The sequence below is a fragment of the Geotrypetes seraphini genome, chromosome 1 (assembly GCF_902459505.1).
Source record: "Geotrypetes seraphini chromosome 1, aGeoSer1.1, whole genome shotgun sequence".
Lineage (NCBI taxonomy): Eukaryota > Metazoa > Chordata > Amphibia > Gymnophiona > Dermophiidae > Geotrypetes > Geotrypetes seraphini.
In genome coordinates this window covers 336853426-336869763 of record NC_047084.1, presented here as the reverse complement: position 1 = coordinate 336869763, position 16338 = coordinate 336853426, and the positions used below count along the sequence as shown (strand labels likewise).

At 41.6% G+C, this 16338-nt stretch overlaps 1 protein-coding gene across 7 annotated transcripts in view; it reads right to left on the bottom strand.

Annotated features, from left to right (window-relative positions):
* The window catches only part of ABCG2 (ATP binding cassette subfamily G member 2 (Junior blood group)), a 177329-nt gene that overhangs the window by 41681 nt on the left and 119310 nt on the right, over window positions 1-16338 (bottom strand). For 6 of the 7 annotated variants that reach the window (XM_033959388.1, XM_033959440.1, XM_033959396.1 and 3 more), the window contains 2 exons: window positions 11101-11204; window positions 9291-9536 (listed from right to left, as the gene is read on the bottom strand). In XM_033959388.1, coding sequence (XP_033815279.1) covers window positions 9291-9536; window positions 11101-11204 — 350 coding nt within the window. Of the gene's footprint in view, window positions 1-9290; window positions 9537-11099; window positions 11205-16338 lie in introns of all 7 variants that reach the window. The other variant, XM_033959405.1, reaches the window with a different exon arrangement.

The window sequence follows — 16338 nt, the reverse complement described above, 5'->3', positions numbered from 1 at the left end:
CTGCTCCCCCGGTCCAGCAGCACATCTTCCCTGCTCCCACGGTCCAGCAGCACCTCTTCCCTGCTCCCCGGTCCCACTTCCCTGCTCCCATGGTCCAGCAGCACCTCTTCCCAACTCCCCCTGTACCTCTTCCTTGCTCCCCCGGTCCAGTAGCACTTCTTCCCTGCTCCCACGGTCCAGCAGCACCTCTTTCCTGCTCCCCTGGTCCAGCGGCACCTCTTCCCTGCTCCCCCTGTCCCTCTTCCTTGCTCCCCCGGTCCAGCAGCACATCTTCCCTGCTCCCATGGTCCAGCAGCACCTCCTTCCTGCTCCCCCGGTCCCACTTACCTGCTCCCCTGGTCCAGCGGCACCTCTTCCCTGCTCCCCCTGTCTCTCTTCCTTGCTCCCCCAGTCCAGCAGCACCTATTCCCTGCTCCCCCGGTCCAGCAGCACTTCTTCCCTGCTCCTCCTGTCCCTCTTCCCTGCTCCTCCAGTCCAGCAGCACCCCTTACCTGCTTCCCCAGGTTCTGCTTCCCCGTCCCTTTTCCTTGCTCCCCCAGTCCAGCAGCACCTCTTCCCTTCTCCCCCAGTCCAGCAGCACCTCTTCCCTGCTCCCCCTGTCCCTCTTCCCTGCTTCCCAGGTCCAGCATGGTCATTTACAACCTGGTGAGGATCACGGCCAGCTTTTGCAACCTTTGCAGGCTGATCTGAATCTCGATAGCACATTCCCTGACGCGATCGCATACGTCAGAGGAAACGTGCTACCGAGGTGCTGTGCGGCCTGTGAAGTTTGCTACAGCCGGCCGCGATCCTCACCAGGCTCCTTTGAAGGTGTCGTCAGCGGTTAGTGAGTGAGGGCAGGAGGGGGGGAAACTCTGGAGTGTTCCCTGCCGCCGTGTTCTATAATAGAATTCGGCCAGGAAACAGAAAACACGGCAGCAGGGATCATGAAACCCTAAGTGCACATGTGCGCTTAGGGTTTTATTATTATTGATGTTTCTGTTTAAAATTATGGGGCTCATAATCGAAAGAGAAATACGTCCAAAAACTGGCCTAAGTCAGCACTTGGACGAACATTTCTCAAAAACGTCCAAGTGCCGATATTAAAAACGGGTTTTGGACGTATTTCTAAACGACCTAGGCCTTCATAGTGTTGCTGAACGACCAAAGCTAAACAGGGCATTTCGGGAGGAGTGTCGAGGGCGGGAGTTCGGTGGGACGTGGGCCGGCTTAGACTTAGTCGTACAGCATGTATAACCGAAAGTTATATAGCCCACGATCGACGGAACTTGGACGTTGTGACTTAGACCATGTAAAACATGGTCTAAATCACAAAATCCCACCTAAAGTGACCAGATAAGCACTGAAAACACATAAAACAGACCCCCACACACTACCCCAGTGATCACTGACTTCCACCACCCCCATAAAAATATTAATCACGCCTTTAAAATTCAGCCTCCAGACCATCATCACCTAGCCGCCTGGCATAGGAAAGCCTAGTCGTCTAACACAGAGGCAGCTTAAGTCATCTTGGGGGTGGGTTAGGGACCCATGGAGAGGAGGACCCATGCCCATAAGCCCCTGTAATCACTGTATTGATACTTAAACATGTGCACTCCCTATACACCCCCAAAACCCTTTTGTACTGGCATATAAGTGGCTCCTGCAGCCATAAGGGCTATTGGGGTGGTAGATAAGTGGGTCTAGGGGATTCTGGAAGTGGTTTGGGGCACTCACCTTAACCTATAAGGGAGCTGTAGTGAGGAGAAGACATGGCACCCTTTTTGTGAAGTTCATAGCAGTGCCCTGTAAGGTACCCCATTATTTAGGTGCCATGTCTGGGTGTGCAGTCCATCACTTTGCAGACCCCTCCCATGTCCAACAGAGCTTGTTCTAGGCATTTTGGACTTGGACGAAAATGTGGTATAAAGATGGATGATTTAGCGGCTTGGAGGATCAGATCGGCAGGACGTATAATTAGACGATTTCGAAACGAAAAAAAGTTGGACGTATTTTTCGAAAATGTGTCTTAAGATGTTTTTTACTTTGGACGACTTGCGAGATGGATGTAAACAGACTTAGACGTCCCTTTTGATTATGCCCTTCCACGAATGTAAATTATGTAAACCGTTTAGTTATAAACAGTACAGAAATTTTTTAACTAAAAAGAACCCAGCTGGAGGACATCAGGTCAAAATAGCAGAAACTCTTTCTTATGCTTCTATATTTGTTCAGTGACATCCAGAAAAATCATCCTTGTGAAGTAACCAGACTTTGTCCAATTTTAAAGCAACAGAAAAAAAAATCAATGTTGACAGTGTCATTGAATCAGTTATCAGACATCTCCATAATATCAGAAATATTTAAATTAGAATTTTCAGGAATTTCATTCATTAAGTCAGACTGTCTTTTTGCAGATGGTAAATAATAAATCTGTACAACAATGCAGGGTGGAACCATTGTTATATAGTAATATATTTTTTGTGGACCTTGCCTCTCTTTTCTGATTTAAGTATAGTAAATAATAAATCTGTACAAGTTGGAGGCACTATCTCAGGAGTCACTTTCAATATATCAGGTAGATATTGAGAAGAAAAAAAATAACCCCACCTCCTTACAAGACCTTAAAGGTACTTTGGGAAAATTCAGTAACTGAAGTAAAAGATGCTCCTTTTTTATTTTCCAATGCTTCCTCTTTATTCTTACTTAAAAGTCATACCAGCATTTTACAATGCTGTTATTTTTACATTACAAGCTTCCAAAATAGAAACATCAATCATAATAGGCTTCATTTTCCTTTCCTGTTCCTGAGCTCTCTCAGACAGTTCAATAATTTAGTGACAAATAACTTGCCCTAGATCCAATATCATCATTCAAATCAAACGCAAGGTAAAATGATCAGGATGTTTGGGCTGGAAACATATCAAGGCAAAGTCCTCTACCTTCTCCAGGTTCAGTTATAGAAGTAGACATCATCTCCATACCTGGAATTTTCACCATATTCAATACTGCACTAAGAGCTCCCCAGCTTGCTGGCAGAGGAAAGACTGGCTGCCTCAGAGGGATTCTACTATCCAGGCTCAAGGTGGCATCAGATGCCAGCAAATGCTCCAGTCCACCCATTTCTGCAGCAAAACCCTATCTACACTCTACAAAATAATCCATGGGAATCAGGGTAGGGACACTAGGGGGATAGGATTTGATATACTACCTTTCTGTGGTTACAATCAAAGTGGTTTACATATTATACACAGAAACTTATTTTGTACCTGTAGCAATGGAGGATTAAGTGACTTGCCCAATCAGAAGGAGGACATACCCTCACTTTCCCTCTAAAGTTTGCCCATAAGGTAACAAAGCTTGAAAGGAAAATAAAAAGCACAGAAACAGCAAATCAGGCTGCTGTCATCTTGACCTCACCCCACTCCAGTGAAACTATGCTTTTTAAAAAAAATTATTTATTTTAGTTTGAAAGTTTATGTACAAAAACTTTGACAGGTTTGATCACTAAAAGGCCAATGTTAAACATCTGGAAAGGGGAGAGCTTTGGGGTGGTGAAATTCAGATGCAGTATATGTACAGATTACAACATACTTACGTAGTAGTGCTTAAATAACAGATTTAGAACTTTAAATGGATAACTTTTAAAAGTTAAGTGAATTACTGTTAATAATATAAACCACACACTCCACTAAAAACAAAATATAAGACAAAAAAAAAGCAAAATCCCTTTACTTGTGCTTTCCACAAGCATCCTTGGGTGTTTTTTATTTGTTTGTTTTTTTTGCCAACTATTATTTTGGACCAGACATCCTGAGAGAAGAATAGCCAGGACTTGGCCTATATTTAGTACAGGAGATGCACGTCCCAAAGAAATGTACTTCCTTCTGACTGAAGCTGTAGGTATTTTTCTTAATGAATGGTGGCTCTATAAGAGTGTCTGTGCTTGTCTGTGTCAAAACTCACAAATTACTGTAGTAAAGGTACTTATCCTCTTTATTGCACCTCTTCAACATGGCTTACAGGGCACAGAAAGGAGATCATTTTATATGCCTTTCTCTGCGTAAAATACCATTTTATTTTGCAGAAATAGGCACTGATAAAATTGGCCAGAATGCGCCGTTATAGGAAAGCTGACTCCTAGTTGTAGTACTGTGAGTATTAGGAGGTCAGTGAAGCCATTTTGAAACCCGAAGCTGATGGGACATAAGAAGAAAAAGGAACATTCTGACCCTGTCCCTTTAACAGCACTATCCACAAAAGTCTGCAATATTAAAAGGAAGAGAGCCCAAGAAATTAGTAGCAAGTATTAAGATTAGCCATCAAAAGAAAATAGAGTAGCAGGTAGATTGCCAAGGCATAAGCTACTCTATTTATATAGTCAGTAACTTCTGAAGAGGGATCACCTGTAGGTAAGTCCCTGAGGTAACTGAGGGTCTCTGGTGGTGGGGGGGGAAAGAATGACAGGACAGGGGGTGAAGAACTTTTGTGCACAAAAGAGGAGTGGGACTTGGGACAGTATGTGATTATCTTAAGGTGGCCAAACAGGTTGGAAAGGCAACAGCAAAAGCTAGAGGGATGCTAGGGTGCATAGGGAGAGGTTATGGCCAGTAAGAAAATGGAGGTATTGATGCCCCTGTATAAGACTCTGGTGAGGCCTCATTTAGAATATTGTTTACAATTCTGGAGGCCGTACCTTCAAAAAGATATAAACAGGATGGAGTGGGTCCAGAGGAAGGCTAATAAAATGGTGCATGGTCTTCGTCATGAGGTGTATGGGGACAGACTTAAAGATCGCAATATGTATACTTTGGAGGAAAGGCAGGAGAGGGGAGATACGAGACTTTTAAATACTTATGTGGCATAAATGAGAATGAGATAAAACTCTTTCATTTGAAAGGAGGCTCTGGAATGAGAGGTCCTAGGATGATGTTAACAGGTGATAGGCTCCGGAGTAATCTGATGAAATACTTTTTTACAGAAAGGGTGGTAGATGCACGGAATAGTCTCCCAGAAGAGGTGGTGGAGACGGATACTGTGTCTGAGTTCAAGAAGGTGTGGGAAAGGCATGTGGGATCTCTTAGGGAAAGATGGAGATAGCGGATGCTGTGGATGGGCAGACTAGATGGGCCATTTGTCCTTTATCTGCCATCGTGTTTCTATGCCTAAATATAGATGTACATTTAAAGAATTACCTCCACAGAGTATTTTGAACTGGTACAAAATGTGTGCATCAGCATTTGTGGTCTACAACGGCTGGTTCTGGGAGCTTATTTTACAAAGGTACTTAGGTAAAAAAAGGGTCTATTTTACAAACAGGTATAGTGGGGGGAAAAGGCTGAAATGCTACCAGGAGCAAGTATGATTGTTGCCCTTCCAGGCAGTCTCATGGATTAGGGATTTGACTCACATATTTACACTTTCAAACTCATATCAACAATTTCGACATACTTTAAAGACACATCTTTTTATAGAATCTTTTGGAAGTTAGATACTGGTTGTTTATTCATTTGTATTGCTAATCTCTGTGAACCGCATAGATCTTAACGGTATTTGCGATATATAAGTGAGTTTTTATGCTATGTTACTGGGTAGACCCCCACAATAGGAAAATACTGTACACAGAATCATATCATATATCAGAACAAAATTTTAAGTACAGTAACAGCTAGCTTGGTATGAACTGGATTGACCAAAATGATTTAGGTCTGATCAATAAAAACTGCATCTCAGTTATGTGGAAGTACATGGAAGTCTCAGTGGTCTAATCCCCTGGATAAAATTGTACCAGGTTACTAAGAACATACCAAAAAGAGCAAGTGTCAGAAATAATTCAGTCATGAAACCAATGATCACAGAACTTATTTGGGAAAGATCAGGAAAAGTAGCTTAACGAATTGTCTACCACTGACGGAATGTGTCTGAAATCATCATTAATGAGGTTTAGCAAATACTGTATAAAGGATTGTGAAAATCAAGTCAAGGTAATTAGCATTGTAACAGCACAAAACTACAGAAGCATAAGCCTTGTCACAAGATCAAGTTTTAACAAAGCAATTATTGGGAACTGCCATAATATTAGTAGATAGATATATGATCTGCCCAACAGTTTCAGGCTTCTTAAGATGGTTACTAAACTCTAAATATTTGACCACTTTATACTAATGACAAAGTAAGGCAGAAAGAAACAAAAAAAGAAGTACTAGTGTTCACAATTTTTATAATTTGATAATAAACAAAAACAGAATTTCATGTGTTCTTATGCAAAATAAAGAAGTGCACTGGTTTCATTTTTATCTGAAAGTGATAGGAGAAAAACTGAAATTTCAGGCCCTTTTTCCATGCAAATAGCATGCACTATGGGGTAAATTATATAAAGAAGGCACTCATAATTATGAGTCATGCGCGTAAATAATTAGAATACCGGCATATACGTACATATGTGCACAGAAACAGAAGGTCAATATTTTGTTTAAGCACACGTCTATAACTGCATGCATGTCTATGATAGCGCATAGTTTATTGGTGGCTGAATTCGTGGACATGACACACTACATTTACACTGGCTGGAATAAGTGCTCATGCCTAAGTACATACATATACAGTACACCTAGTTATACTAATATTCTATAAAGAAGATAGGTGCCTATTTCCCTGTATATAGAAAACTGTTATAGAACTGCCCTCCATGTGTCTATAAAATATTAGCACCAATCTCACAAAAATGATCACATAGGTACATACAAGAAAAAATAAAAAAGCTAAAACTCTTACTAAGACAATATATTTGGGAAGATCCCACAACTGGGAAATAGTTTGGACATGTTGTATTCTTTTAGAAAAAGCAAAAACAAAAACCTCAGACCTCTACTAGCCAAAGGGAAAGCAACAAACAAAATCCGGATTTTGTTTTTTTGCTTATCCTTTTAGAAAACATAAATGTTAAATACAGTCCACTACTAGGCACTTATGTGTCTTTATAAAACAGGCATCTTCCTGCCCAATTAACTTAGGTACCCTGCTATAAAATTACTCTTGCAATGCAATGATAACTGATGAATAATTCCATACTCTTCTAACTCTGATTGCTTTTAACCTGAATGGGAGTCTTGAGGACTGCAGACCAGCACAAACATTGTCTGCTCTGAGGGTCACTATCCATGAAGGAAGGCTTATGTCTGCAATGACCATGCTAACAATGTCTTGCTACGGTTAAGATGAAATTTAAGGGACTCTAAGATCAATGGATATCATTTGAAACCTTCGGTCTGAGGTAAGAAGTCTTCTGGGGGGTGGAGTGGGCAACAACATGGGTATCAATTACATGGTGGTAATGAGATGCTGTAGATAACTTGTAACCCGTCCTGAGCTCCCTGGGGAAAACGGGATAGAAAACGAATTAAATAAACTAATAAATAAATGTAGCTGATAGCTACAGAGAGTACAATGAAGCATCAAAAGGAAGAAATAAATTACCTTGAAACCAGATACTGAATGTAGATACGGAGTTTCAAAATACTTTGTCAAATAATTTCTTTCTGTCATTCTTAAATTGTTTTTAGTTTATAATCTTTTGTAAACTGCGTAGAACTCATGGTTACGCGGTTAAGAAGTATGATGTTATGTTATGTCTTTGATTCACTAGCTATTACAATAGGATTACTCAGCAAAATGAAAGCATGTGTTTTCATCATATAACAGGACCTGACATAGCAAAATCTATCACAATGCCCACACAGTATTAGGGATTATGCATGATCAGAAGTTCTTTGATAAAATATAAATTTTCAACCATCTATTTGTCACTGGTTGAGCAGAGGTCTCCTGAGGCAGCGTATGCGAAACATAGTCTATGCTGAGGACCATGAACAGTGAATTAAGGAATTTTTTTGAGGATATATAAAATAATTCCTATGAAAGATGATATGAGACTTTGTTGGAACCCATTTGAGCATTATTTGAGTTTCACAATGTGCAATGATTAAAATTAATTGAGACATGTCCATGATGATAAATTTGTCTCAAAATATATTACAAGTTCTTTAAAAATATATGAAACATCTGTTCTTGCTTTTTGATAGCAAAATCTAAGGCAACAATATTAAAATAAGTGTATACACCACCAACTACCCATGCAATGCTATAAACCAGTTGTTCAATGGGTGGACATTCTACCACTGGGTGTTCTGTTCCCATGAGATCTGAAAGGCTGAGCAGGCCTGGTGCTGTCAGTGATTGGAAAGAAGTGCTGCAGGAAACAAAGAAAGTCATACAGGTTCAGCTTACAGTGCCTCATGATGCTTCTAGGAGGAGCCAAGCTACTGAAAAGTTAAACCAAGACTCCAGTCTACTCTCTGAATATTGAAGGTCCCCAAAACACTCTGCATAAGATATGATAAAACTAGAATTTGTCACTGTCACCATCCCCACGGTTAACCACAGGAAACCATCCCCATGTCATTCTTTAAGGAGAGAGAGGGAAGAATCAGAGTATGAATGGGCACAACCACTGACCCTCAAGCCTTGCATTGAAGAATGCTGGTGTAGAAGGACTGAGGTTGAGACAGACACTAAACAATGACACAGGATGGTTTCCCAGATATTGTGATGTTATAATGCCTCATTCCACCAATGCCTAAAAGCCAACCTCATCAGTGATGTCACAATGGGTTCATTATTCTATACTTGGCTCAGATAAGAATCAAAGTATGAATGGGCACAGCCACTTACTCTCAAGCCTTGCATTGAAGAATGCTGGTGTAGAAGGACTGAGGTTGAGATAGACACTAAAGAATAACACAGGATGGTTTCCCATGGTTATCTGTGGGAACAGTGACAAATTCTGTCACCACATCATTCTCTAAAAACTATCATCATCTTGACTAATGTTCAGTATAGGCTGTAGAATCTGGCTGTCTGAAGCTCTGGCAGCAGCCTTACCCGCTTGTAATTAAACAGGTGAATTAGTTCTAGGAATCTGCTGCTCTTTCTCGGATTTCTGCTCAGGTTATTTAAAATTATGCATCAGTTTTGGATGAAAGCAATATATAACAGGTTAAACAATAATAAACCTAGGGTTAGATTAAATAATGTGTGCTATCATGTTTGTATATAAATGATTTTAATGTGCATTATTAGTAATTAGATACCTATGTAAATAATGAATATTAATGTGGGTTAGCACACAGTAATGCAATAGTGCTTTCTACTGTAATTAATCCAGCCCTGTGCCAGTGCAAATGAATTTCTTTAGGGGTGTGAGTCTAGGAATATAGTTGCTGACTGGTTGAAGGGGCCTATCCAGTTACCTGAGCAATGGAGGCCTGTGGATTGCCCAGCAGGTTCTTGACTGTGCGCCTGGAGACCCACTTGAGCTGATGACAGAACGAGGTGCTGTATGTGATCTGCCTGAAAAATACTTCAGTCTTCTCTTTCTTCCCTGACGACAGCTTTAGCAGTTCTGCCTTGGTGTCTTGGTAGTAAGTCGTGTTGCAGTACTTCTCCACCAGTCTCTCTACCACAGTCTTGTTACCACAGTCGTGATCTATATTATCGTTAGGTAAAAAGGAACATAAAAACCAGTAAGAGCACAATACTCATAATAAACTCACTAAAGGATTCAGACTATCAGCTAGAGATGCTAACATATGTTACCATTAACACACATTATTTTACCACAGGTCTCTCTGAAGCATTGTCAGATTCCCATAGGATCACTCCTTCACAGAGACTATGAGTGAGCTACCTTAGGGAAAGTGGAGTTACACCTGCTGAGTCAGAGGGGCGTGGTTTAGGCAGGGACATTTTTTTTTAATGTGACTTTTATTGAAATTTTTATAATATACACAGTCATACAACTAAATAAGAAACAGACAAATGAAAGTCATCCTCATGGTTCCTTCATGGAGACTTAAAATATAGAATTTCCAGAGAACACAACCTCCCATCCCTCACCCTCCCGCACAAGTACCATAGTGGTGTGGTGTACCAGTGGAGTAAGCCCAAGAAGGGGACCTCTGAGAACTGAAGCCACACAGAAAGAACAAAAACTGATGGCAAAAATAAAAAAATAAAGTACAGCTGATCAGAACGCACCTTCTGAGTTCGCTTACAAAAGGAAAAACTGCTTTAGGGCTCAGAGAGGCTTGCGGTCAACTGGCGTCTCACCCAGATGTCATTTGGTTCTCCACTGCAAAAGGGGAGGCGTTCAAAGTCTTAAAAGTGTCACCCTTCTGCAGATTTGTGACTAATGGGAATCAACAGCTGTGGTACAGAATCCTATGTCTTCGCTACTGAAGTAGTACTTTTGTCGAATGAACACTTTAGTATTGTTGTTTTGCTTAGGTTTGTGTTTGGTGAACTTGCACAGTGATTGATATGTGATTTTTTTTGTATGAAGGTTTTTCCAGGTACAATGAGGAAATATGATGAGTGTGCCGGGTATTGAGCACCTGGCTTGTTCCTTCTAATTTTTGATAGATCAATGAAGTATTATTTATAAAAATTGTTAACTTTAATAATAGCAATCCCAGTAAAGCAACTTTTTGATTGAAAGTCAGTTGGACTCAAGATGCATAGGTTATTTCGCTTACACCCTACTTTTTGGTTTTTGATTATCCAGATATTCAGTGTCAGCACCTTTCTGGACACTAGCACTGCATAGTCAGGTATCTGCTAATTTTTGGTATCATACTTGGTCAGCTAACTTGGCAAAGTTAGGACTGCATTACATGCAATGTCACATGTCTGATTAGCTATTTGGGCACTGGCACTGAATAAGTGTGATAACTTCTAGGTCTACCTTGACACCACCTTCAAGGTTAACTGATTTGTGCCAAAGCAGTTTACCTGAATATTCAGGAGCATTATGCATTATTTGCAGCTGAATATCCAGGTTTGGCCAGACAGCATGATTTAACCAAACAGCATCCCCTCCTGACAGTTAAATTATTTTAAGCAGTGACCCTTAAGTTGTTTCTTTATTCATATTAATATTACACACTAGACTGCTTGTTGAAATTGCCCAGCCTAAGGGCCGCAGTCAATAGCATCTAACAGGATTGGTTTTTTGATAAATAGCATGGAAAGCACAGGAAAAGCTCCAGCTGTCATCACACCTGGATCAACCTCGTCAATTTTCTGCAGTGCTACAGCACTCGAGTCTCCATTGATGATATCCAAGAAGAAGTCGGCAGGATTGTTGTGTTCCTCACAGATGTAGCCTGGAAAGAAATAACGCATGAAATATTTTAAGTTCAAAACCAGGGCTACCAATGGGAACTACATCAAAAAAATATATCCTAAACAAGGGGTCTTCAAATCCAGTCCTTAAGGTCTACAAACCAGCCAGGTTCTCAGGATTTCCACAATGAATATGTATGAGATCTATTTTCATGCAATGGACACAGTGAGTGCAAATAGATCTCGTACATATTTATTGTGGAATCCTGAATACCAGGTTGAGTTCTGGTTCTCGAGGACTTTATCTGAGGACCTCTGTCCTTAACAATGCTGTTCCCCCAGTGGCCCCGTAACCTAGTGGAGTGCCGTGGGGTTTGGTGCTCAGGCCTGTGTTCTTCAACATATTTATAAACGACCTAGAAATTGGCACGACGAGTGAGGTGATTAAATTTGCGGATGATACAAAGTTATTCAGAGTAGTGAGGACACAGAAGGATTGCGAAGACCTACATCGAGACATAAATACACTCGAGGAATGGGCTGCTAAATGGCAAATGAGGTTCAACATGGATAAGTGCAAGGTGATGCATGTCGGTAACAAAAATCATATGCACGAGTACTGTGCCATACTCGGAGAGAGCCCCCAGGAAAGAGACTTGGGAGTACTTGCAGACAAGTCAATGAAACCGTCTGCACAATGTGCGGTGGTGGCGGTGAAAAGGGCAAACAGAATGCTAGGAATGATTAAGAAGAGGATCACAAACAGATCTGAAAAGATTATCATGCATTTATACCAGACCATGGTATGCCCCCACCTGGAATGCTGCATCCAACACTGGTTACCGTACATGAAAAAGGATATAGTTCTACTTGAAAGGGTCCAGAGAAGAACAACAAAAATGGTTAAGGGACTGGGGGAGTTGCCGTACATTGAGAGGCTAGAGAAACTAGGCCTCGTCTCCCTTGAAAAGAGGAGACTGAGTGGGGACATGATCGAAACATTCAAGATATTGAAGGGAATTGACTTAGTAGAGAAAGAAAGATTGTTTACCCTCTCCAAGGTGAAGAGAACAAGAGGGCACTCTCTAAAGTTAGAAGGGAAAAGATTCTGAACAAAAGTAAGGAAGTTCTTCTTCACCCAGAGAGTGGTAGAAATCTGGAACGCTCTTCCGGAGGCTGTTATAGGGGAAAGAACTCTTCAGGGATTCAAGAAAAGGTTGGATAAGTTCCTACTGGAATAGAACATACGCAGGTAAGGCTAGACTCAAATAGGGCACTGGTCTTTGACCTAAGGGCTGCCGTGTGAGCGGATTTCTGGGCACGATGGACCACTGGTCTGACCCAACTGCGGCAAATCTTATGTTCTTATATTTTTAATAGTCTATTTTAAAATTACTATTTTAAATCTGTTAGAATTACTTCCAATCACTGAATTACCCCTTTCATGAAATGAACAAATATAGGATAACCAGATAGAAGCTCTTTGTCTAAATGTGTGTGGAATGCACTGATAGCACTGAGATGAACTCTGAGTTGGTTTTTAAATCAGTGTTGGAGAGATATAGTTAGTCTAGTATTGATGGAAGAGGACAGCTCTAAAATGAGAGGGCATAGGATGAAGTTATGAGGTGATAGGCTCAGGAGTAATCTAGGAAAATACTTTTTACAGAAAGGGTGGTAGTTGCATGGAACAGTCTCCTAGAAGAAGTGGTGGAGACAAAGTCTGAATCCAAGAAATCATGGGATAGGCACGTGGGATCTCTTATAGAAAGGAAGAGGTAATGGTTACTGCGGATGAGCCATTTTGCCTTTATCTGCCATCATGTTTCTATGATATGTTTGCAATTTCCATGGCTTCTTGGAAGAGAGCTCTAGGAGAAGTGGAAACTAAACATGGTGTGAAAGGTGCTATTAGAATCATGGTTCTCTGATCTTTGCAAAGTTTTTTTTAATTGAAATTTTCAATTTATTTCACAAAATGTAATAAGAATACATAAGGAATATTCCAAAAGAAATATTAAACAAATAATATATGTACTCGTAGATCTAACCCAGATCTAGGGGAAACCTGATTAAGACTAATACAGGAAATCTAAAAGAAAGTCTACATTGAATTACAAGGCACACATTTATTTATATCCCAAACTGAATCTAATTTATCTTAAAAGCAACCTAAGTTGTCTTAACACTCTTATTAAACAAGAAATTCTCAAGATGTATAGGTTCCAGAAATAAGTAAGGATGAACATCCTATGTAAATAATTTGAAGGAAACTTCAAAAAGAAAGTGCCTCCCACAGCAAAAACATGAGGCATAAGCTGAAAAAAAGCTTTAGATGAATGATCTTGGCAAAGTTTGAGTAGAGTTTTCCCTATGAGAGGGATCGGAGGAAAAGCATGGAGGAACTTGTTCCTCCAGTGAAATAGAAAGGCATCTGACACAAGGCAAAGAGTCTGGAACAGAATTATGGAAACCTTTTATTCTGAGGGGAAGTGAAGAGATCTATATCCAGTGTTCCCCATCGAGAGAAAATCAGATGCAAGATGGTCATGCTGAGAAACCATTTGTGAGGCTGAAGAATTCTGCTCAACTTGTCTGTCAACATTTATGCTTCCCCCACTAAATAAACTGCCCTGAAAAGTATCCCAAGGATGGACGGGTAATATCCCAGTGCTTACAAGCCATGCAGAAGTAATCCACTCCAGCTTTCGGATCCCACCTCCTTCACCAGAGGGCTCTGCTGCCTCCTTCAGTTTGTACCAAAGCAGGTGATAGCCCCATATAGAAACACATGTGAAGGTGGTGTACGGAGATACTCCCGAAACAGAACTCTGTTCTGCTCTGAAATCATGTTAAATATTGTCATTGAACAATCAAAACAGCAAGCATACCAAACAGAAACCTTTATAGTGCTCAAATAATACCCCAATGACTTATAGCAATAGACTATTCTTTATACCCTTAAGGTCTGGCATGCATAGTTCAGGTTTGGATGCAACTTTTTAATTGAGACAGTAGGCAGGTGCAGGAAATAACTGACAGGGCAGGAGTCCAGAATGATACACCTATCTACACCTCAGACCTGAGAACCTCTGGAAGCATCTCTGAGAAGCGGCTACTCCTGAGTACTGCTGAAAGTGCCTGGAGCCTCTACAGGTTTACAGTCTGATGTCAGGTAGCGATTTTAGCTGACGGTCTGCCATGCTGGTCATGAGATTGTCCAGTCCCTTTCCAAACAACATTTGTCCTTTGAAAGGAAGACTTTTTTTTTTAAGAAACACTGGGCAGCCTTGGAGACAGAATCTCCAGCCCATTGCCTTATCCAGAGCATTCTGTGGGCTGAAATCGAATAAGCTGAAACTTTGTCATTACTCTGATGATGTTGTAGAGGGCATTGGCTACATAATCCACCCATGCTGATAGGAGCTGGTGAAAATACTCGCCCTCCGCTAGCTCAAAACTGCACAACATGGTATGACAAGTGATTGTCACAAAGGAAGCTACTGTACCTGCTTTGATTCCCAAGGCCAGCGCTTTGAATTATCTTTTAAGAATCACATCCACTCTGCAATCCTGCATATCCTTTAATACCACGCCCCCCTCATTGGCAAGGATATGCACTTGGTTCCCTGCACTTCAAAGGAATTTACCTTGGGCTAAGCGAACAGTTGATGACAATCCTATGCCATCAGATACAACCGAGCCATTGTCTTGGCTACTTTAAGGGACCCTACAGGAGCATCCCAATGCTCTGTGACCAATACATTGATATCAAGATGCCAGGGAAATGAATAAGACTGGGCTCTTACTCAGCTCATTATAGAGCAGGGAGCAGAGGGATCCTGCAGAGAGACCAAATTTAACTCCTGCAGAGAATCAGTAATAAGATCTAACAGAGCCAAGGGTCTGACCATTTGGCAGCCCGTGGGGTAATCCCCTTGATCAAGGGCTACGACTGAATCTAGGGCACACGCCTCTGCTTTCAACCCTGCATCTACTGACAGGGAGGGCTTGCTCTGTGACAGTAAGGGCATAGCAACAGATACTTCATCCTCTGAGTCTCCCTCAGAAAGGCCGCTCAGATCTTGGCCAGACTCTGAAATTGAGGCAGACGTACCTTGGGATCCCTAGCCCCCTTTTGTGTTTCCTGGTCCGCTGCCAGATTCTGCTTGGGGATTTTGGACATCCTGAAAGGCTCTCCACATCAGATTGACAAATTCCGGAGAAAATGCCGTGTTAGGCAGCACTGAGTCTCCCTTAAATAACTCCAGCTTGTGTCTCTAGGGCTTTGCAGCCTCTGCACTCCTGCGTTTAGTACGACTGCCATTCCGGGGCTCTAGAAGGAATTTACTCATAACCAACAGACTCCCTGACCATTCCTCAGCCCTAGAGAGCAAAGTGGAGTCTAAGCTGACTACTACTATCCCCCCTTCATTTGCTGTGCAGCACATGGCACAAGAGAGCTCTTAGGGCACCCATCCAGCACAAACCTGGCATGAATTAGGGGTAATGGAGCCTGAGGACTCCATCCCTGCCAGTTTTGAAGCAAAACGAAGTGATTTAAAGCTTCTAGAGAACTTCTAAAAGAATACAGCGGGAAATCCAAGAAGGTCGCAGCAGCAGCATTTCGACACCAAAAACTGACTCCAAAATGCTTTTAAAAAAACAGTAATTTTAGGATTCTAGAGGGGGAACCTAAGGGAAAAGGCAGTAATATGCAAGAACAGGTTTTACAAATCATCTCCCCCACAAAAAAAAAAAAAAAATTCCTCATAGGCTGTGACCTGTGTTAGAAATGTGTTAGAAATGTGCTGCAGCCTGCCTCAGCTCCAAAGGCAGCTGAATCTAAGAGAAGAAATCACTGTCTTAAATAGACAACTCTTCCAGCGCTGAATCTTCAGTCTGCCAGTCTGAGCAGTGTCTGACTGAGCCTCAAAACCCCATGGATCTGTGGACATGAAAGTGGGGAGGCAAAAATGCAGCTGGCACCCTACCAGACCCTGCTAAAACCCCTATGGATGCCTGACAGCCTGCGCTCAAGCCCCTGCGATGCAGTAGGCAAGCAATGCCTGCTGCAGACTCAGTAAGCAGTAGACAAGCAATGCCTGCTGCAGACTCAGTCTGCTTCTCCTCCACACAGGCAGAGCTGGACCCTTGAACTAGGGGAGCTCTTAG